General features: G+C 47.3%; 1 protein-coding gene across 5 annotated transcripts; it reads left to right on the top strand.

The window, feature by feature from the left end:
• Nucleotides 1-10: 10 nt before the first annotated feature.
• Nucleotides 11-19,339, top strand: CUNH1orf167 (chromosome unknown C1orf167 homolog). Of its 5 annotated transcripts, none has more exons than XM_051786206.1 (20): nucleotides 11-756; nucleotides 6,708-6,751; nucleotides 7,290-7,509; nucleotides 7,687-7,862; nucleotides 8,411-8,505; nucleotides 8,867-9,053; nucleotides 9,490-9,671; nucleotides 9,993-10,179; nucleotides 10,332-10,554; nucleotides 11,120-11,298; nucleotides 11,464-11,560; nucleotides 11,843-11,985; nucleotides 12,507-12,715; nucleotides 13,441-13,585; nucleotides 15,785-16,052; nucleotides 16,619-16,727; nucleotides 16,969-17,191; nucleotides 17,300-17,435; nucleotides 18,112-18,222; nucleotides 18,951-19,339. In XM_051786206.1, exons 1-20 carry the CDS (start codon nucleotides 739-741, stop codon nucleotides 19,008-19,010), a joined length of 3,012 nt encoding a protein of 1,003 aa, XP_051642166.1. In that variant the 5' UTR covers nucleotides 11-738; the 3' UTR covers nucleotides 19,011-19,339. The 5 variants fall into 5 exon arrangements, with proteins under 5 accessions (XP_051642166.1, XP_051642165.1, XP_051642161.1 ...); XM_051786205.1 differs by lacking the exon at nucleotides 11-756 and adding an exon at nucleotides 1,450-1,497; XM_051786201.1 differs by lacking the exon at nucleotides 11-756 and adding an exon at nucleotides 1,879-6,159 and having other exon boundaries at nucleotides 8,870-9,053.
• Nucleotides 19,340-20,103: the final 764 nt, after the last annotated feature.

Genomic DNA, 20,103 nt, shown 5'->3' with positions numbered 1-20,103 from the left:
GGGCTTTGATGGCTTTTAGTCTAAGCTTTATTACAACAAGTAGAAGGTACTGCTTGTAAATATGTGGGTGGGAAGGTGGGCTAGTAAAATGGGGATTGGGGAAGGGAAAAGATGGATTTATTTACACTGAAGAGGTGAGCTCCACAGTGTGTGACAAACCATAAACTCTAATGTTCTGCACAATAAATCTGCCTTGCTGTAGCTTTCAGGTAAATTTCTAAAACAAACAAAATCCCAGAAACAAATAAACAAACCAATTTCAACAGGATTCTTTTAGAGAAGAAAAAGAGTATGTCAGCTTTGGCAGAATTCTAGTTCTAGGAAGATCTGTGTTTTTCTGAAGCAGGTTCATTTTCTAAGTTTGTATCTATTCTATTGTTGCATTTCTCTTGACAAGACTTGCTGCTGTGTTGGTTCTTCAGTGACCAAGAGACCTGTTAACTTTGCTCTAACCTGCAGAACCATGCCATTTGTATTTTTAAAACCAAGCAGTTTTCTCCCAACTTTGATCACTTTAAACATAAGCAGATGCTTCCTCCACTCTGCTGCACAAGCACTACAGCAACCTGCTGGTGTACCTGGACCTTCATCATTGATACTTGGACCAAGAACATGGTAAATGCCACAAAAGTGTGATATTTGTGTTTACTCTCACAGGATGAGTGTTGTGCATTCATTCTTTTCAAGCTGCCATGCCACAGAGCACAGGAATAGGAATCTGTCTGTTCTTGTGATCAAATGGGGAAGGAAGAACAGGTAGGCAGAAACTTCTGGGGCTTGTGGAGTTGCACAGCCTTTATGTTAGTGGTTTTTTTCAGCTCTTTAGAACTGTATAGTGTCAGCACAGATCCCCGAATAACACATTTAAATGCTCAGGCTTTTTCTTCCCTAGACCAATGAACCACAAACAGAAAATCACTGCTTTAAATGCAGTGTTTTTTGCGTGTTTGCACGATGAGTTATATTTAGTGAGGCCTTCCCAGCCATTCTCCACTGGAAATGCCCATCTAGCTGACCTGCTGTGTGCTTTTCTGTGGAGAATTTGGCACATCTGGGAGCTCAGGGGAGCAGAGCAAGGCAGGATTCACACGAGGTTTGCAGCGCCTCAAGGATACCTACTTTGAGGAGTAAAGCAGAGAGGTGGTGATAAAACCAGGTCCCTCTCCTGGCTTTGGAGGAGGAGGAGAGTGTTTGTACTTGGTTTAGCAGGGTGTGAGGGGATTCACGGAGCTGCTGTGCCAGAGGATGGCCTCGCTGATCCCGGGGCTCTCAGAGTTTCTCAGCGGCGTCTCCTCACCCAGAGAGGCGCAACGCTCCATTCGGGTGGTTTTGCTTTGTTTCTTAAAATCTTCAGGTCCTGCTGTGCCCTGAGGCAACTCCTCAGGATCACCGGGGCAAGTTCCTCCCTCACTCCCTCAGGGGTGGCGGGTTCGGGGTGAGGAGGAGGAGGAGAAGGGGGAGGAGATGGCGCCTGCCCTGAGGCGCTGCCCGGGACAGGTACAGCCTCACCCCGGGCTGAGCCGCCCTCACCCCGGCCGGGTCCCGGCTTTAATTAGCCGTGGGGTAGAGCGGCTTTCCCGCGGCCATCTGCAGCCCCGGTGACCGGCAGCGTTGCTAATCGCCGGGATAAGCTGCTTACAGAGCCCCAGCTGGAGCGGGCGCGGGGTCCGGGCGCTGAGGGGGACGAGGCGGGCTGTCCCTGCGCGGGAGGTGCTGACACGGAGGTGCCCGGCCGGTCCCCCAGGTCCTGGCGGGGCCCCGCAGTGGCGGCTCTCAGAGCGGGTAAGTGCCCACGAGGAGCGCGGAGCCGTCGGGGGTGCCGAGGGGGGCTTGGGGATGGGCTTCCCGCTCCCACCGCCGCATCCCGGGACAGCGCTGGCGCTTGGATGGAGGCGCAGCTGGTGAGGGGGCACCGCTTGTGTTTGTGCCTGGTGGGAGAAATCTGGCAGCGACAGCCGCGGTTTGGTTTGTAAGGCTGAGCGGTGGGGAAAAGCCTTGTTTCCAAGGCACGTGAAGTGTGGTCTCCTTCTAATCACCGGTCCCAACTCGGAATGTGAATGGATCAGCCTTGGTGTGCAGGGATGGGAAAACGGGCATTATGACAGCGCTTATGTGTTTATTATGGGTCTGGCATTGTTATCGTACTGCAGAAATGGCATTCACTTCAAAGAGCTTGATTTCCTTTTCGTGATCTGTGCTATTTACTTCCTTTTGCTTATAACAACAGAAAGAACTTGATCATCTTTTATTTGCTTAATTGGATTTGTTTCAGGTTTTAAAGCATTAGTGTGTTTCTGTGAAGTGTTTATATAGTAAGCATGTGTTAAATGTTTTCGTTGGAAACATAAAAACTGATATGAAATCCATTGGTCATGGATTTTGCACTTCACAAAATGTGGAGTTTGCCTTAAGTATCTCTTTTGGCCATTGGAGAAGTTTTAAAAAAGCACTTCATAATATCTTGTTGTCTTTTGAGTAAGATTAAGTACTGCTTAGAAGTGGTTATGTTAAAGTCCTGAGTGGCAATTTTGGGAAGGCAGACGAACATGATTTTTAAAGGATGCTATTTCTTCCAAATCTCTATGAGACTGAAATTAGGAATGAGTGAGGTGAAGGACATACCCTAAAATAACCATAGCAATGTGTTGAGGACCTGGTACCTGACAGAAAGAACTGAAACGGAGAGCCAAGAAAACCAAATGAGTTGTCAAGAAAATAGATTATGTCCAGGTTCTTGAGCATAAAGTAGTCCAGGGGTGGGTGTTCACAGACTAAAACAGCACCCATAAACATGGTGGTTTCAGTCCTTTCACAATTTAAATCCTTTGTAACACCCTTTTGTGATACATTGCTTGTTGGCTGAATATTCCTGGGATGCAAAGAGTGCTTCCATGGAACACCAGTCCACTGCATTTTGTGGTTATACTTCATGCAGTGATGGGCACCCTAGGGAAGGCAGCTGTGCTTTGTCTGTTCACTCTGTAGTTGCCAACTTCAACTTAGCTGGAGAAAATAATGGGATCTTTCCGTTCATGGCACCCTCGGTGATGTATGAAAGGCAGTAACCGCAGTTCCCAGGGATAATTGCAACCCTGCCTGACTGTCTCCTGCTGCTTTAGAAGCTGAGTTTGTTCCCCAGTTTGTGGTGATTACTGAAGGAGTTTGCATGTGAGAGGGACAAGTGGGCTGTTACAAACAGGGATAACTGAGGCTAAAACGCTTCCTTAGAGGAGAATGAGAAAAACACAGTTTGGAAACAGAGTGCAATTTGACAGGAAGCTTTCTGGGATTAGAGTGTGCTTGAAAAAGACAATGGGCATTGATTTCATAGGCTGTGCTGTCTCTTTTCAGATTGACTAGGGGTTTTAACATGATAGAGGTGTGTGTGTCTTTATACAATACCATTTTCACTTTTCAAAAGAGAGGTGGAAAAGAATGGTAGTTAGAATGACAGTGATTGACAACTTGCTTTTAGAATTTGAGGGAATGAAAGCACAGTCCCCTCAAATTGCACTTACCTGTTAGCAACAACTTGGGAATCTGTTCTCAGCATGAGTGTTATATGTATAACCATTAGACTTAGTGGCTAGACTGCAAATTAGATCTCCCAGCTGTGCTATAACTGTTCCAGGTTAGGGGACAATGTTGGTTCTGTGGATGTGTAAACGTGGTTTCATCCTTAAGCGCGGACAAGAAGAAATTAGTCTGTAGAGGCTTGAACCTTTGCAGGGCTGTAGCATGAGACTTGGACAAATTTTCACTTGCTAAGCAGTGAAAGAGAACCTTAAGTTGAGGCCCTACCTCTCCTATCAGCCCTGGAGGAAATACGAGTGTGGAGGAGATTGGAGCTGAATTTCCAGTCAATGAAGAGGGGTAAGCATTGTACTCCATTGAACCACGTTGCTCTGACTTCTGTGAAAACATTTTCTTTCAGACCTGTTCTTGACTGGTGTCACGTAGATCTGGTGAGATGTAAAGCATTCAAGAAAAGCTGCTTTTTGTCATGGCAGCAGGATAATTCTGCCTTGCTAGCAACAAGTTCTTTTTGAGGCTGCAGGTGCATAATGCTGGAAGTCTTTGTTTTCCAGGTTTTTTTGTTGAGAGCTGAATCTGTCCCTTTCAGTCATTCCTGCTCTGCCAGACATGATTGTCTGCTGAGAAAAGGAAGAGAGTAGTGTCTGTAACACTTTGAGGACTGAGGCTGGTGGATTAGAGACGAGGAATTCATAAGGAAAGTACCGAAAGCCTTTGGCAAACTAGGCAAGATGTGACGGGAAATACACATGCTCCTTTGTTTATATTTCTTCTTCTTTTTCTTCAGAGCAAAGAAACGTTCAGAAGAACCTGAATTTTGATCTGTATTTTGGCACTAGAAGTCGAGTAGACATTTCTCATCCCTGGCTTGAGGCTGCAGCGTTCAGCGTAAGCCCAGGCAGACAGCAGCACAAGGCTGGTTGTGTTCCACACCTCTCACCTGGGAAGAGACATCCCAGTCTGAGACAGACTAATCTCTCCTGCCCTTCTCAGCTGTTCCAGGACACTGCCACTCAGTTCTCCAGTTTCTGCTTCCTGCAGCAGAATAGTCTGTGCTCTAGGCTGCAGCACAACAAGTGTGTGGCTCACAGAGTCCCCATCTTGATTTGTCAGTGCTCCCTGCTGAGAATCTCCCTTGCACCTTGAGGCTTGTGGTTTAGAAGGGAGAAGGAGCGAGAGTATTGACTTTCCTCAACACCATCAGGAAGCAAAGGCAGCTGGTCCCTGCTCCACACACACTCCTTGTCATCACTATTTCCAAAACAGGAACAAGAATAGTGACTATCCAGTGGAAAACCCAACAGCATCAGCCTCCTGGCTGCTTCTTGTATGGATCCTGTGAACCCTTCCCTGATCAATGCACATTTGTCATCTCACACTGCAGATTTCTCTCTTAGGCCTGAGGTAGGGGTGTGTCCCTCTTCAAAGAGCTCAGGTGAAAGTGTGAACGCTTGTGGTAGTTCAGCCCTGACCTTGGGGGATCTCGATCCATCTGATTTGGACTCCTTTCAGTCTCTTTTGCAATCCTCACAGATTTCTGCTAGCCTGTACTGTTCAATCCAGAGGCTTAAGCAACAAAGTGCTTCGATGGGGATACGGGGCTCCCTCCCTCTGGAGCCCAGGTCTTCTCCAGTCAGTGGCCGTTTGTACTTAGCTGCTGATGATGCAGCTCCCAGTATCCTGACCATGGGAGAACATCTAGCTGCAGCAAGGACCAGTGCTGCCCAGGCAAGATTGAAGTGGGGTGTCCCCTTTGCTAAAGACTGGAGCCTTAGTGCAGTGGCAAGGGAATTCAGTCATGCAGAACCTCTCTCTGTCTCTCACAGATATGGATACATGGACTCAAACACATGGAGAATAAAAATTTCAGGTGTCATCCAACCACAAGCCCTTGCTTTTGGAGTGGGCTCTGGCAGGCTAGTGGATACAGAAACAGAATCCTCCTACAGTTGGTCCCCCTATTTCAGATTGCAGCCCCCGGCAAAGCCAACTCTGGAAGCTGCTAGTCTTTATGTTCACACAAAAAGTCATTCCCCAAAAGAGGTTCTTAAAGGAGAAGAGACATCTAATGGGGCATCTCTGTGTGCTGAATCTTGGAAGGAAAACCTTCCAGCCAGTCTGTATCCAGAGGGTCTGCAGGTGTCACTGGAGACAGATTTCAGAGGGGGTCAGATGAACGTTGGTGTAGCCATGTATGGAACTCCAGGGGAAGTGTGTGTGAGGGTAGATTCTCCTCCTGGAGATAAAGAGTTTAGCCCAGGCCAGCAGCTTAGTGTTAAATCTGTAGAAGTCAACAACTCTGAACCTAGTGTTAAGTGCATCAAAGAGTCAGAAGATGTGTGTGACCCCAGATCAGGAGCAGCCAGAAGGATGGCTGTGGTGGGCAGCAGCCAGTCCAGCCCTTTGGGTATTCAGGGTGAAGAAGGCTTTGGTGAATATTCTCATGTAGATTGTATGAATGTGAGCAGAGAAGAAACAAACAAATACTCCTACCAAGGCAGCTGGAGGAATTTGGAAGATGATGCCAGTCTCAACCAGTCTGAAGACCATTCTGTGGAGAGGAATGCCAAAGAACCACGGTGCTGTGAAGAAGGGAGCCAGACACAGGGAACTGTGTCCAGAGAGGTGAGGGTGTGCTCACTGCGAAGCATCCCTGGTCACAGGTACTGCTTGTGCTTGTTTCTGCCACTTGCTAGAGGGGCAGAGCTGAGGTACAAGTGATGGGGATGCTTGTCCTGTAGTTTTTTCCTGGTACTGAATGGCCAGAATCTTCTCTCCTACAGTCCTGCTCCATCCCAACAGATGCATCTTTCCATCTCATTTCCTTCTTTCTAAAGACCAGCTTTTTCACTTGGTTTTTCTTGGGAATGTAAACACCTGTTTATGTTCTCTGGATCCGCATGCTGAGGGAAAGCATTAAACTGGTTTCTACTCTGTGCGTGGTTGCAGGGCCCTAAGATTTCAGTTCTGCTGCACTCTTCCACGTCTGGAGTATGTAAGAGCATTCCCAGAGCGATGGTGGGGCAGTGTCCAAGGCATCTGACACAACACCTGACTCCGAGGCAGCACTGCTCTGGTCTCCATCCAGAATGACTTGTGCCCCAAAGACAAATTCTTCAACAGAGTGGAGTAGTGGGAATAATTGTGTGTTACTGTCTTTTGTCTGTTTGCAGGCCTCTGAAAACAGCCTCTGGTCGTTGAAGGTGAATGAACAAAGGTAAAAAACCTGTGTTCATGTGTGAATGTGCTGGTAGTTAACAGAGGAGGAGAATTGCTGCAGAGGGCTGAGGAGCATTTGGTTTTAGGACTTAACCTACATTATTCTGCTGTGTTTGGCTGAGGGCCTGCATCCCTTTCTTTTCAAAGAGTTGTCTCTAGAATTGAGTATGATCTAAAAAAATAATTTATGTATCTTTTAAATTCTGTCTTCTAAATTTAGCCTTGGTTGTTGCTAGCAACAGAAAGCATTGGTACCCATCAGTGCTGTTCTTCGGTGCAGCAAATTCCAGCCTGCTCACTGCAGAGTTAGGGAAGGTCACGAGATCAGATTCAAATTTGTGACCTGTGTGTGAGGTTGCTACCAGTTTAATGGTTCCTTAATTTGAAGAGAGACTGCAGGTTTTTCACTCTTTAGAGAGAATGATTTGAAACAATTTCTTTACAGCCTGATGGCTGAACTCTGATTGCCACCTCCTGGCTGGTTTAACTTCCCTTTCGGTTAGCTGGAGCTCACTTTTGTTTTATTTCTTTTTAAGTTTCCAGCACTTGTGTGACAGAGAAATCCTAAGAAGGTGTTTCCAGGCCTGGAGGAGACACGTCCTTTGGAAAAGGGCTGCAGCCAGGCAGCTCTACAGTGAGCAGCTGCTTCGGAAGGGCCTTGGTGCTCTGCAGTGGGCTGTGCACTGGAGGAGGGCGCAGCTGGAGGTGGCCCGGAGGAGACATGCTAACACTCTGCTGGCTGCCAGCTTCCACAGGGTGAGGATGGGCTAGGGGCAGTGGGATGGTGCCATGAGCTTTCTGTTGTGCAGTCAGAGAGGGCAGAAATCTTCTTTGGATAGGGAGGAGGAAGGGGTACCCCGTGTGAAACTCAGCGATGGGGACACTGATCCCAGTACTCTGCAGTTTGTTCTAATCACACGGTTTCTTCTTCAGTGGAAGGAAGCTGTGGCAAAACGGAGCAAGAAGGAAGCTCTGCGGCCTGAGCCATATTCTTATACCCAAAGTTCATCAGCAGGGGGTTTTGGAGTAGGAAGATTAGCAACTATGACAACCTCAGCTCAGCATCAGCTTACAACAGGATACTCAAAGGAAGCAGAGCAGGCTCGTAGGTAAGCCAAGAGCATTCTCTTTCTGTTATCTTGGACAAGGTGAGAGCTTTACAAACACAGGGAAATTTTTTTCTCAGATGATGGCAAACTTGTTTCCCTGTCCTTGGATGTATTGCTGTAGATAAACACTGCAAGAATTCGTAACTCAGTTTTAAGAACTAAACAATCTTATTTCAGAGCTTCTGTGTACTGGTGTTTGAGTGTCTGACAGAAATACTCCTGTACTAATTCTTGGCTTCAGCTGTTACCTGCATATGTGATACAGATGTAAACAAGATTGGAATGAGGCAATACTACAGTACTCTAGCAGTTATAGTGTCTCTACTGTGTGTGGAGTGAGGCAATACTGAAGTCTCTTGTGATAGTTTGACAGTATGGGGGTCAAAAGAAAAACCTTTTGTTGAGCCTTCTGATTCTGAAGGCAGAATAACAAGTCCAGAAAAAAGAGAAGTCCAAAAAGAGAAGTCCAGACAAGAAAGCTCTGGATTCTGTTCTGTGAGTACCTTTTTGGGCAGCTGGATGTTAAAGTATGTTTGTGCCTCTTTCAGGGTGGAGGGAGAGCTGTGGACACAGCTTCGTCATAGTAAGAGAAATGAGTTCTGCTGGAGAGCTGAAGCCATCAGAGACATGAGACGCCTGGCTGGTAAGTACACACTGCATGGCCTTGGAACAGCTTGGAGAACTGTTTCACCATGTTTTTTGGTTTATGTGTAGTTGTTGCTTTGACCTGACTCTTTCAGAACCTGATTCTGCAAACAGGTGGGCCAGTGTCTGTGGCGGTGGAGCGTGGCCTCTCACCGTGTCACACCCCTTTTGCCTTGTCCCTTGTATGAATTCAGCTGCAGCAGGTGCTCTTGCTCCAGCAGCGTGAGCTGCCTCCCTTAAGTTCCCTTTCCCAGGCAGCTGGAGTTCAGCCAGGGGATGTTTTCTGTGTGACACTAAACTGTTGGAAGTTCTTCTAAGTTATTTTCCTTCCTGTGATCTCTTCCTGCCCTGCGACGCAGCAGCTTTCAGACTGTGGCGCCTGCAGAAGGAGGTGCTGAGCAAAGAGGAAACCAGGCTCTCGGAAGCCCGTGCCCTGCTGGAAAGGAAGAAGCTACGAAACCTTCTCTGGATGTGGCGTTCCCGATGCTTGGAAGTGAAACAGATTTTAGCACTGACAACTCAAATCCAAAGAGCCTCAATCTCCCGGTGAGTTGAGGGGGGTCTATTTTTCATGTGAAAAGCCTGTTCACTGTGAAGATCCAAGGAATGGCAGAGCCAACCCAGATGTGTTGTTCCATCTTAAAGCCACATATCCTTTTGTTTTAGGAGTTAATAAGGATGAAAGTAGGGATCGAAACATGAAAAGGAACTACTGTGGCCAGAGATGTTACAACTTGCCTCCTGTGCACTGCCAAAGCTTTTTGGTCCTGAGCTTTGATGTTCTGAGAGACCAAACCTGAGAGCAGCCAGTGTGCTGCTGTGCTTTGAGCATGACTGTGGCTTTTTGCTGAAATAAACAAATAGAAGCTCAGGAGATGACAGCTTCTGTTTGTCTTTCCTGAACTAAACCCACTCTCAGAAAGAGACACAAACTTGTACACATTTTTTTTAACGTGTTTTTATTTGCCTTTTGTATTCTCAGGTGCTTCAGTGCATGGAAGGAGGCTGCAGAGCAGAAGGCACTTAACAGGTGCAACCTGGCCCGTCTCAGAGCAGTATCATTGAGGAAGCATTTCCATCTGTGGGTTGAGATGCTGCAGGTCAGAGAAGGTGATAAGCAGGCAGTGGTGAACCTCTTCCTCCTACAATGGAGGCAGCATCATGGTGAGCAGCTTGAGGTCTGTGCAGAATCTAAGACTTGGAGGTGCTTAGGCACCTTCTTCCTCTTCTTGTACAGTGAAAACCAGCTGAAAACAGCCTGATAACAGAGGGGCTCAGATGATACAGGATATGAACAAACCAGAGTGGGCAGAGCACTAGTTCTGGATGTGTCAGTGAAGCTACAGGGAGATTAGTTGATCTGCATCATAAAGCTAGCAGGAAGTCTTAAACCTCACTGAGAAGAAGCAGTTTGGGGGCTGGGCTGGTCTAAGTTGGGAATGCCATCTGACAAATGATTCTTGTTCCTTTATGTATCTGGTTAAGGAGCAGTTATAAGCTCAGAAGCTGACAAGAGAGTGACAAAGAGGCCTGAAGATCAGCCATTGTGGACTGTGGAGAGACAGTTTCTGGAGAAAACAGACTGCTCTTTTGATGACTTCTGCCAAAAGCTGAAGCTGCAGAGGGTGTATCTGCTGTGGAAAGCAAGGCTGTGCGAGCATCACAAAGCTGAGTGAGTGCAGAAGAGCCAGTTCCTGGAGCCCTGCCCTCATTAGTAGTGTCCCCTTGACTTTCTGATCCTTTTGGAAGAACTCCTTTTACCCCATTGATCATCCATAGTATCCCTTTTCTGTCACTTTGCTGTCTCAATATCTTCTGTCTCAGTTATTTCTCTCAGACTTTGGAGCAGTGTAGACTCAGAAAAGCTCTGAAACTGTGGCACCAAAAGTACCTCACGCTGAAGACAACTGAACAAAGTTCTAAGCACTCGCACAAAGCTGTTGATGAGGAACCTCTTGCCATGCTGTTTTCTGAGGACCTCTCAATATCATCTGGCTTTGACAGCAGTGCTGCAGCTACTCTGAACTCTCAAAGCTCATTGGAAAAGGTGAGGAGGCCTTGAGACATCCAGGCTGCTCTGAAGTATTAAATTGCTGAGCTTTTTCAGGTGAAAATTTCTGCTTCAACATGATGTTGTCATCAGCAAACTGTGCTTAAAATTTAATGCTGAGGAGCACTGAATCTGTGGGGTCCTGGAGTTGAAATGGAATCAGAAAGTGTAAAGTCAGCGCTCTCTGTGCCCTTTTCTGGTTCATCATCTAATGATGTTGGAAGATGCTGAGCTGGTGAGGTTCCCTTGCACACTTGCTTCTGTTTGTGGCTGCAAGGTGGAAGGGATGAGGTATAAAGAGCCTCCTCACTGTGACAGTGTATATGCTCTTTCCTCAGTAGAGAAATATCTGTATTTCTCCATTCAGTATAGAAATAACTTTCCCGTCATGACATGTGTGCACTCCAGAGCTGTACTTGCTAGCCTGCAGTTCCTTTGGATGCATTCTGGATTTCCCTGAATCCTTGTTAGAAAGAGGAGTAAATGGCCTGGTCAGAACTGTTACCTGAGTGCTTCCCCACGAGAACACTCCCCTCAAGTGGTCCTCCCTTCACACCCACAGGAGTGCAGTCTCAGTGACAGCAGCCAGCACGGCTTCTCCCTTCTGATCTCTGAGGATGTCACACACCTGCCATGTCACAGTTCTTTCCTGCAACTCCACCAGTGCACAGAGCTGCCAGCTGAGCTGGGTGGGGAGCTGTGCTTGCAGACCTCCTTTCCTCTACAGAGCACTGGATCTGGGTGAGTTGGAGACTGGTTCTTTGGGATGCTGGTGGCAGTGGCCCTTTGTTTGGTCTGGCTGAATTCTTTCCTGCTGGATATCCCCTCACATCACCTCACACCATTTTCCCAGATACTTTATCCTTTTGTTTCTTTCTCTTTTCCCCCAACACTTTTGTCTTGCAGAAGAAATTGGTTTGTGGGAGATGAGTTCCAGACTTTGGTGCTGCAGAGTCCAGACGATAATAACCAGCTTCTCACCAGTTACTCTGCATGGGAAGAGGTGAGGCCAGAAAGTGGTGCATAAAATGTGAATGTACAAGTGTTTTCTGCATAACCCAATTTAGCAAAGAGCCTTTGGGTTTCAAAATCAGCATATGGAAGGTCTCACTGCTGTTTTGTCTTTGTTCTTTTCTCTCAGACATAAGATTTGGGAGATTGAAGCTTTGCTCAGGGTCACTCTTGCAATCATAGAAGTCACAGCAGCAAGAGAAAGGGCTGAGCTGCACGGAATAACTGTGGTATAACAGCAATTCAAGGTCTTTTTTGCCTTTCTGGTTTACAGGACTACAGTTCTGACAAGGAGGTGAAGAGTTGCTGGCAGCAGGCAGAGAAATGCTGCCTGCAGAGGTACTTCATTGTTTGGTCAGCTCGGACTCAACAGCTTGTGAAGGTCCAGCAATACTTCAGGCACGTTCAGCTGTCTCGGTAGGGATTGTGCTTTCCAGAAGTTTCCTAAAGCTCTCTGTTTTGAAAGCTTTACACTTGCTTTAAAAATAAGAAAAAAAAAATTCTTCGTCCAGCTGTGTTTTTCTGTCTTCAGTGGGAGTTTTGCAGCCCATTATTTTCTGGTTTTACCCACTTCAAAATTATTATATCTGAACACAATAATTTCTGGTTGGATGGGATGACCTACAAATTAGAGGAAGGCCAGCACTGCTGATAACAAGCCCTGGTAACTTCCTAATCCACTAAACTGGCCTTGCTCTCTACTGATTCCAGAGTTGAAGAGCACAACAGGCTTGGCACCACCAGGACAGAACACCTTACTCCCAACAACTTGCCCTGTCCATTTTTTCCCCTGATATTTAATGGGAAAAGGATGTTAACAGATCAGATGTGTTTCTAAAACTGCCTCGTGTATGTTTGTTGTTAAAGTTTCAGTTACAAGGGTGGGAATCTGTGTGAGTTGTTCCTACGGTCGGTGCAGTGACCTTTGTCTTTCTCAGAGCCTTTCTCAGCTGGCACCAGTGGGTCGTGGAAAATAAGAACAGAAAAGCAGCAGCAGCCCTAAAACATGGAGATCATTGCTGCCAGATGGCTTTCAGCCTGTGGAAAAAGAGAATGGCCCAGAAAGTGGAGGTGGACCGGAGATTCATGTGTCACGTGCACCAGGTCACTGCTGATGCTCTGAAGCGTTGGCATTCCTGCTGGCAAAGTGAGTGACCCCACCCCACAGCAGCACCCATGTCTTTGGGAGAGGGATGCTGTGGGAATGGCTGGGATGGAGAAAGCCCCACTCTTGGCTGTAATTCTGTGCACTGCTCCTCTGGAAAGGTGCATACTAGTCCAGGGGTCAGTAAGTGCCTGTGTCACTGCATTTTTCTGGCTATCAGCAGGACAGGGGCCCTGCTGTTTTGCAGTGCTTTGGTAGGGAAGATGCTCCTTTGGCACCTCTACGTCCACTACCAAAGGAGCCCTCAAGCAGTGCATTTCAGCAGCTGGGGAGTTAAATGGAGTTCAGTGCAGCATTCCACGTGTGAACATGCCTCCTCAGACCCAAGAGTCAGGTTGTACTTCAGCAGGAACAGGGTGTGTCTTTGGGGTGGCTTGACAGTCCTGATCCTGTCTCTCAAGGGATTCCATGTGCTCTAAGTGCTACTTGCACTGTGGTGGTGAAGGAACACTCCCAGTTTTTGATGGAAAACTGCCTTGCAGATAAGAGTGGAAGTGATCTGTGATCTCTTGCAGGGAAAACTAAAAAGAAGGTCTGACTGCCTTGCAGACAGAAAACTACAGGCTGAATTGAAAAGTCTCTTTAGCTGCTAAAGGGAGTCTGGTTCCATTTGGTGTTTACAGCAGATGTGTTCTTTGCTCTTGTCTGGGCTCTGTGATGGAAAAATCATTGGACTGAGCTCAGCAAGGTGGTGTGTTCTCTCCCAGGGAATCGTGCTCTGAGGGAGCTGCAGCAGCAGTGGGCTCAGCACAGCTGCCAGGAGAAGAAGAGGCTGGTCCTGCAGACGTGGTATTACCAAACAATGAAGCAGAAATATGCTGCTTTATTCTGGGAACGTCTTCTCCTGCACAGGTTTGTTTCCTGACCTCAAAGCATTTCTGAGGGAAGCTTTGAGTGAAGAGCAATTTATGTAGGAGAGAATCCATTGTGTTCAGAGCAGAGCTTGGGTTTGAAAGTGCAGATAACTTGTGTGTAAATGGAGCTTCTGTAGGAGCACTTCCCTGGGGATGCTTCTATGTTGGAGAGTCTCTTATCCTTAGCCTCACACTCCCCATCTCATTCTTCTCATTCAAAACTTCTTTCCAGAACTTGTGCTCAGTCGTAGTTATGCAGTGTTGTATTTGTACCCTAATCAAGGGAGATGCAAACAAATTTGTGTAGTTTAAAAAATTGAAAGCCTTGTTTTCACAGGAATTAGTCAGTATTTGCTGAAAGGAATAGAGGGCAGAGGTTTACAGAGATCTGATGTTTACAGACTTGAGTCTTTTAGGATTCTGGACACAGTGTGTTGATTTTAATTTAATGTGAAAAATTGAGTTCAATATATTCCTGCAGCAAAGCAATATCCAGTAAAGCCTCTGAAGAACCATGATATTCAATTCATCTTGGTGTTAGTTACAATATAGCTGAAGCTGTAGTATGGTTTGCAATCTTATGTTATGTTGCAAATCCCGAAAACATAAGAATTTAATTTCTTTTCTCTCTTAGCTGTGTTCAGTGGCTTTCTCACTGAAAACAGTTTTGTTTGTGGTTTATGTTGTGTGAGGCTGGTGCCTGGCTGAAGTGCAGTGAAGTGTCCAGCTTCAGTGAACCAGGAATTGTTCAGGTGTTTCTCTTTGAAATAACTCAGGAGGATAAGAACAATAAGATTATTTATGCTGAGGGTTCATTTAAGGCATGAGAAGTGCAGGTTTGGCCCTAGCAGGTTTCCTTTTGAATTGCAGGGTCAGGGTGAGAGGAGACAAAGATCTGCAGAGGAAAGAGCAACTAAAAACCCAGTGAAACTTTGGTGGCTGTGATGCTACACTCACCCCACCCAACTGCATTTTCCTCTGCAAATCCATCTCTGTGGTGGCTCCCTGGTGGGGGTTGTGTTTGGGAGAAGTCCTTAGTGTTGCTCCTTCCTGTTGAGTGTGTCACCACCATTAATCTTCCTTCTGAGTCTGCTTTGATGAGGCAGCATTTCTAATTTCTCACCTGGATATGGTACAGGCTGAGCCCTGTCTCTTCTGAGGGGGGCATTTTTCATGCTAGGATAACCTGCAATAGATTCTCTTGATCTTCCAGGAAGCCTGCCAGGCAGAGGATATTTACACCTCTGCCCTATACTGCAGTGGGGTGATTTGCATAATGAAAGTCCAAGTGGAACAAGGAACCAAAAGGATAAGCCAGGAGTTAAAAGCAGATTGGATTCTAGGGTGGCCTCCTGTGCATCAGCCTGTAAGATAGAGAGAGATTACTGTGGGTGCAGATTTGGAGTGCTGTTAATAGTAACTCCCATAGACATTGATTTTTTTGGAATAAAATTGTCTCCATAAAGATTCGAGTTGTACATCCCACGAGCACAGGCCCTGAGTTTGTGACAGCCAAGAAAAAAACTAAAATCTGAGTCTTGACAACAAGCTGCTGTCTTAAATTCAGCAAACAGACTTCAGGAGTCTGCTGGGTTCCATGCTGAAGGAGATTTTAGCAGTTTTGTTCTCATCCCATAAAGAAAAAGCCTTCATCAAACATCACCCTTAAGGTCAGCTGCTGGCACAGAAGATGATTGAAGACTGACTAATTTAATTCCTTTTTTTTTTCTTTTGAGAGATCCACTGTGTGTAGTGGCAGGGCAGCCTAGGAAAAGTGTTTATTTTGTAGACAAAGGAAGAGTGTAGTGTAATATTGGATTCACTTTCCTTTGAAGAGGAGGAAATGCTAAAACGGCCAAAGGGAAGCAAACATCCTCCTGGGCTTTGAGTAGCTGGGAGGTAACAGTGTTGGGAACCCAAAGTAAAATGAGGGCAAGTTTTCAGCAGAAAGACACTATAGTTGATGAGTCTGAACTTGAACCTCCCAAAGATGAGGCACTGGAGAAATAAGTAGTGTGGAGAAAGATCCATAAATGTCGATTGCATAAGGAATAATAGGAACAGCCTTTTTTCATGCTGGCTTGCTTTGACCGTTTATGTGGGACGCTGCAGGCTGGGTGAGAACGTGGGATTTGGTCTAAAATGGAAATGTGACTTCAGGCATCTACCACTTTTCTATGCTTGTGCTGTTTTTCAGGTGCCTCATCACCTGGGCCCAGGTCACTGAGTGTAGTCTGAGGCAGCGCGAAGCCCTCTCTGAGTTTAAAAGGGTCAGAGAGCACCGTCTCTTACTTGTGAGCTTTACTGAGTGGAGGAACAAACTCTTGAGAGCTAAACAGAGAGTGCCAGGAGAGAGAAACCACAAGTGGCAGGCCCCCTCTCCAGGTAAAGCCTGTCACCGCTGGCGAGTGGCTGCACGAGGACAGCAAGCCCTGCGCCTGGGATCTGTGGCCACTGTCAAACAGGTAAGAGAAGGTGGAGATCCCTGTGAGACAGTTATTCTTAACTGCCTGTTCCCTCGTGAAGGCTCAGTGAGTCACGAGGCACTGAGAATTCAGTGACAAGGCTTGTATAAAAATTTGATTTGTGGTGACTGCTTAGTCCCTGCTTTGAAATTCTTTACAGACTGTGCATGCAACTTCATCACCATGATCTGGCACTTGCAGGAACCATCTGGAGCACAGTAATAAGGAAAGGGGACATTTTGACCAGAGAGATGAGAGCACTCCTTTCCCTCTGCTCGAAAGATGAGATGGGATAATCACTGTCCCTGCAGAGCAGAGTGAGCTGTCAGAGTTGCAGCTTTTTTCAAAGGGCTCACAGCTCACAAACCACAAAGAGGTCGATTGATTTGGAAGGGCTGAGTCAGTCCTGCTGGGAGCTCATCTGTGCAGTTTCCAGCCTGGGGTCTAGCACATTAAAGTACCTGCAGGGCTGTGGCATAAGTGTGTCTCTAAGGCTGGTTTGTGTGAGTGCTGTCTGTGTGCACTGTGTTTACTCTTGGCTGCAGCTGTGTTATTTCTGTTTGCAGGCCTGCAACTACTGGACCAAAGCAGCTGCCTTTTCCCAGTGCTTACGGCAGCGCAGTACCCTCATAGGGGCTAGGAAAAGCAGGAAGATGGCTCTGTCCTGGCCCCTGAGTAAGAAAATGCTTCCTCCTCTCTTCCTGTCGTGGGGCCATGTGGGGAGTGTGTGAGGAGGGAAGGGAAATAGTGCCAGCCAAATTGACTGGGATTTCTCTGTGGAGTAGAACCTCATGGCAGTCAAACTCTGTGGGTTGCTTCCATATTGAGCCAAAGGACTAAGGACTCATGGCAGCTCTGCTCTCTCCCTGTCTAGCTCCAAAGTTAGCTCCTGTGTGACTCCTCTTTCCTTTCCTAGAAAGCAGAAGAGGCAGAGAAGAGGGTTCAGCTTCATCTGGACTTTTTCCCAGTGCCATTCAGCGCTGGCTGGTGATCTACAGAAACCAGAATAGGGCTGAAAGGTTGCAGCTCCCTCACCTGGTGGAGAAACCTGATGTGGTGGGACCCTCTCATGCACATGCAAGGATCGAGGAGAACAAAGCCAAGGTGGACTTGGAGGAGTGGGATGAGGAGCGTCTCGGGTAAGTGGAGTGGAGGGCTCTGGGCTTCCTCTTGCTGCTGCCATCGGGGAAGGGCTCCCTCGTAGGGCTGTTGGGCTGGTAAAGCTTATTTTTCTCCCTTGCCTGCAGGAGGAAATATCTGAGGTGGTGGCATCGCACAGTGGTCCTTTGCCGGCACCAGCGCGAAAGGAGACTGCTCTGTCTGGCAAGGGGGTGGCACCAGTGGAAGGAAGCCAGCAGGGTGGTGATACTGGCTCAGGTGTTGGTGAGTGTCTGCTGCCACCAGTGTGGCAGGGGTGGGTGTTACTGGGCAAGCCTGCTCTGCTTGCAGCCTGGGAAATGAGACTTGGGGGTTTAACAAGTACCAGTGTGCACCAGAAATCCTGCTCTGCTGCTGTGGATCGTTTTTCCATCGTTCTTTTTTAAATGCCAGCCTGGCACACTGCCATATCTACAGATTTAGTTGTGCTTTGCCCCATCTTACAAATGGGAAGCTGAGACAGGATGATTTGTGTAGATTGTCTGTGGCTTATGCAAAAAGTTCACAGCAAGTATTACGGTCTGTGTTCCTGATACATCCCACTGGCGACCACAACCTACCAAGGGCTGTCATTTGGTTTCCTCTTCTTCTCAGCCCATGCTCTACCTGACTTCCTGGGCTTTAGCTGTGTGAGATGTGCTCTGACCTGCCCAGGGGACAAGATGACGCCTGTGTATAGTCCATATTCACTGGAGCTCCCCAGGGTATCGGGACTTAATTAGCCACAGGATTTGCAGGAGACAGTAAGAGCTTTGTTATTAGTCAGCTCTGTTTGTTACCAATGCAAAGTCATTCAAGAGGGACCAGGGAAGGCAACTGGGAAGCAAGGTGGGACTCAAGGGAAGGGAGGTAATTTGCTTGCCAGAGCCCAATTAATCTGTGCACTGTCTGTTCCTGGCAGGACCGGCAGCGGCTCATAGAAAAGACCTGGAGGGTGTGGAGGCGAAGATATTTGCAGAGCTATGTGGTACAGAATTTTTTGGAGGAGGAAGCCAGGAGCCTCCTGTCCCAGGTAAGCATTTATGAATTCAGTGCTTCAATTCTGTGGGCCTCAGTGGACCAAAAAGCACCCCCAAGGGACAACTGGTGTTCTCTGTATCTCTCCCCATGCACAAAGCACTTGCTTGAGGAGAAGTTGAATACATCAAGGAATGGGACTTGCCAATAACAAAGGGAAATAGCTTCCAGCCTTACATGGGTTCATCTTTGGGTGTTTTTCAAAGCTTTGTGTCAGCAGGCAATTTCCCTGACGTGTGCCCCCTTCCCCACTGTTATTAGTGATGTTAATCCACTAATCCCCTGCCTCTGGAGAGCCCACTCAGGGAAGAAACAGGCTGCACATTGGTGCAGGAGGACTGTGCTGACTTGCACCCAGGGGCAGGCAAATCACTATGAATTTGAGTGAGCAAGCAAAGCCCTAGAACTCATACCCAGATACTCCTCTGCCTGCCTCCCAAAGATCCATGCAGGATTAGGTCCTGCTTTAAGGAGATGGGAGCAGGTACTGAAATTAGAGGGCAGGAGGGACATTGTTCTTTATATTGTTCTTTTTTTCTCTCACGTTGATTTGTGCTTTGCATGTCATTTATTGGCTACAGGACAGGCAGGGAAGGGCTCTGAGTGGTGAGGCAGCTGCAGAGCCATTGCTAGAGGGAAAGCTGTGTTTATGGGTTCTATGAGAGTGGCTGCAACCCCTTAAGGGTCACCAGAGTATTTGATTTGTCCACTTCCCTCTCTCAGGCCTTTGGAAGGTGGCAGCAGCTCACAGCATTCCAGCTCAAGGACAAAGGACTCTGCTGAATGGAAGGGGACTGCCTGCAGCTGCTGCTCATTTCAGGACACGTGGAGGATGTGGCTCCTGTCACAACAAAGAGCTGGTCCTGTGCAGTTGAGAAAGAGAACACTGCTCTTGTGATAAAAGCAGTGCTGCAGGCCAGAAGGGTGACAGCCAAAGGACAACCAGGAAGAGATGGTATACCTAGTCAAAGGTCCTCTTTAAAGGACTTGTATCCTACCTCCTTAGCAGCATAAATGGAGAAGTTACTCCCCATTGTTGTGAGGTTTCACTCCCTTCTCCTCTGGACCCTGCTTTTGCTGCAGTTCTGATTAAAGGTCAAAAAACCGTCTTATAGGCTCTCCCTTTACTCAGTGTTTTTGTCATGGACAGGAGTTTGGTGTCAAGCAGGGGAGTAAGCAAATACATCAGTCTCAGAGATGAGCAAGAGTTTACCTGTGCTAGATCCTGTTGATTCCAAAGTTTGGACTGTCCTGGGTAGGTGCAAACACAGGTCTTTATTTTCAGATTTGGCTCTTCCCCTGGTGGGAGATTCCCACATGGCTCCCACCTCCTCCCCCTGTCTAGGTCCATCAGCTCTTCATTAAGCCTTTCAGTGGGTGGCCAACCTCCTGACTGCTTCCTGCTGGTTCCTTTCTGTGTTGAATGGGCAAGGGATGGAGAAACCTGCTGGGAACAGCTGAGCACCAAAAGCTTTGCTGAGGCGAGACAGGCGTGTCTGATCCCCAACCTTCCCATTACTTGCCTCTGTGATTGATGCCCTGTAATTACCCTGGATATATGAGCCTGGCCTCAGACAGCTGTAACAAGAGGGTCTGAAGAATCTGGAAAAGGCTTTTCTTCCTTGCTTGTTTGAAAGAGATGCTCACAGCATGGTGGGGATCTCAAAATCCCACTGGGAACTGCCCCGAGGTCTTGTTTTCCTAGCCTGTGGTAGCTTGGCAGGATTATTAAGTACACAAAGCAGCCTCAGTAGCTCCACACACCCCTTATTCCAATGCTGTGGGGCCTAAGGCTGTTAAGAGTCATTAGGTCAGGAAGGATAGGCTGTCTTTCCCTACAGGCACTGGAAAAGGACCACCACAACTCCTTCGACAT

The sequence above is a fragment of the Manacus candei genome, unplaced genomic scaffold (genome assembly GCF_025592945.1).
Source record: "Manacus candei isolate 608988 ecotype Guabito, Panama unplaced genomic scaffold, ASM2559294v1 h1tg000022l, whole genome shotgun sequence".
Lineage (NCBI taxonomy): Eukaryota > Metazoa > Chordata > Aves > Passeriformes > Pipridae > Manacus > Manacus candei.
The sequence above is the reverse complement of the archived record's forward strand: the minus strand, read 5'-3'. Positions and strand labels throughout refer to the sequence as shown.

What these genes read in the sequence shown, in the direction of transcription:
- CUNH1orf167 (XM_051786200.1), top strand. Translation starts at nt 4,864, where the DNA reads ATGGATCCTGTGAACCCTTCCCTGATCAATGCACATTTGTCATCTCAC. An exon ending in GAACGTCTTCTCCTGCACAG is followed by an intron (nt 13,586 to 15,784) that starts GTTTGTTTCCTG and finishes GCTGTTTTTCAG; the next exon opens with GTGCCTCATCACCTGGGCCC. An exon ending in TGGGATGAGGAGCGTCTCGG is followed by an intron (nt 17,192 to 17,299) that starts GTAAGTGGAGTG and finishes CCTTGCCTGCAG; the next exon opens with GAGGAAATATCTGAGGTGGT.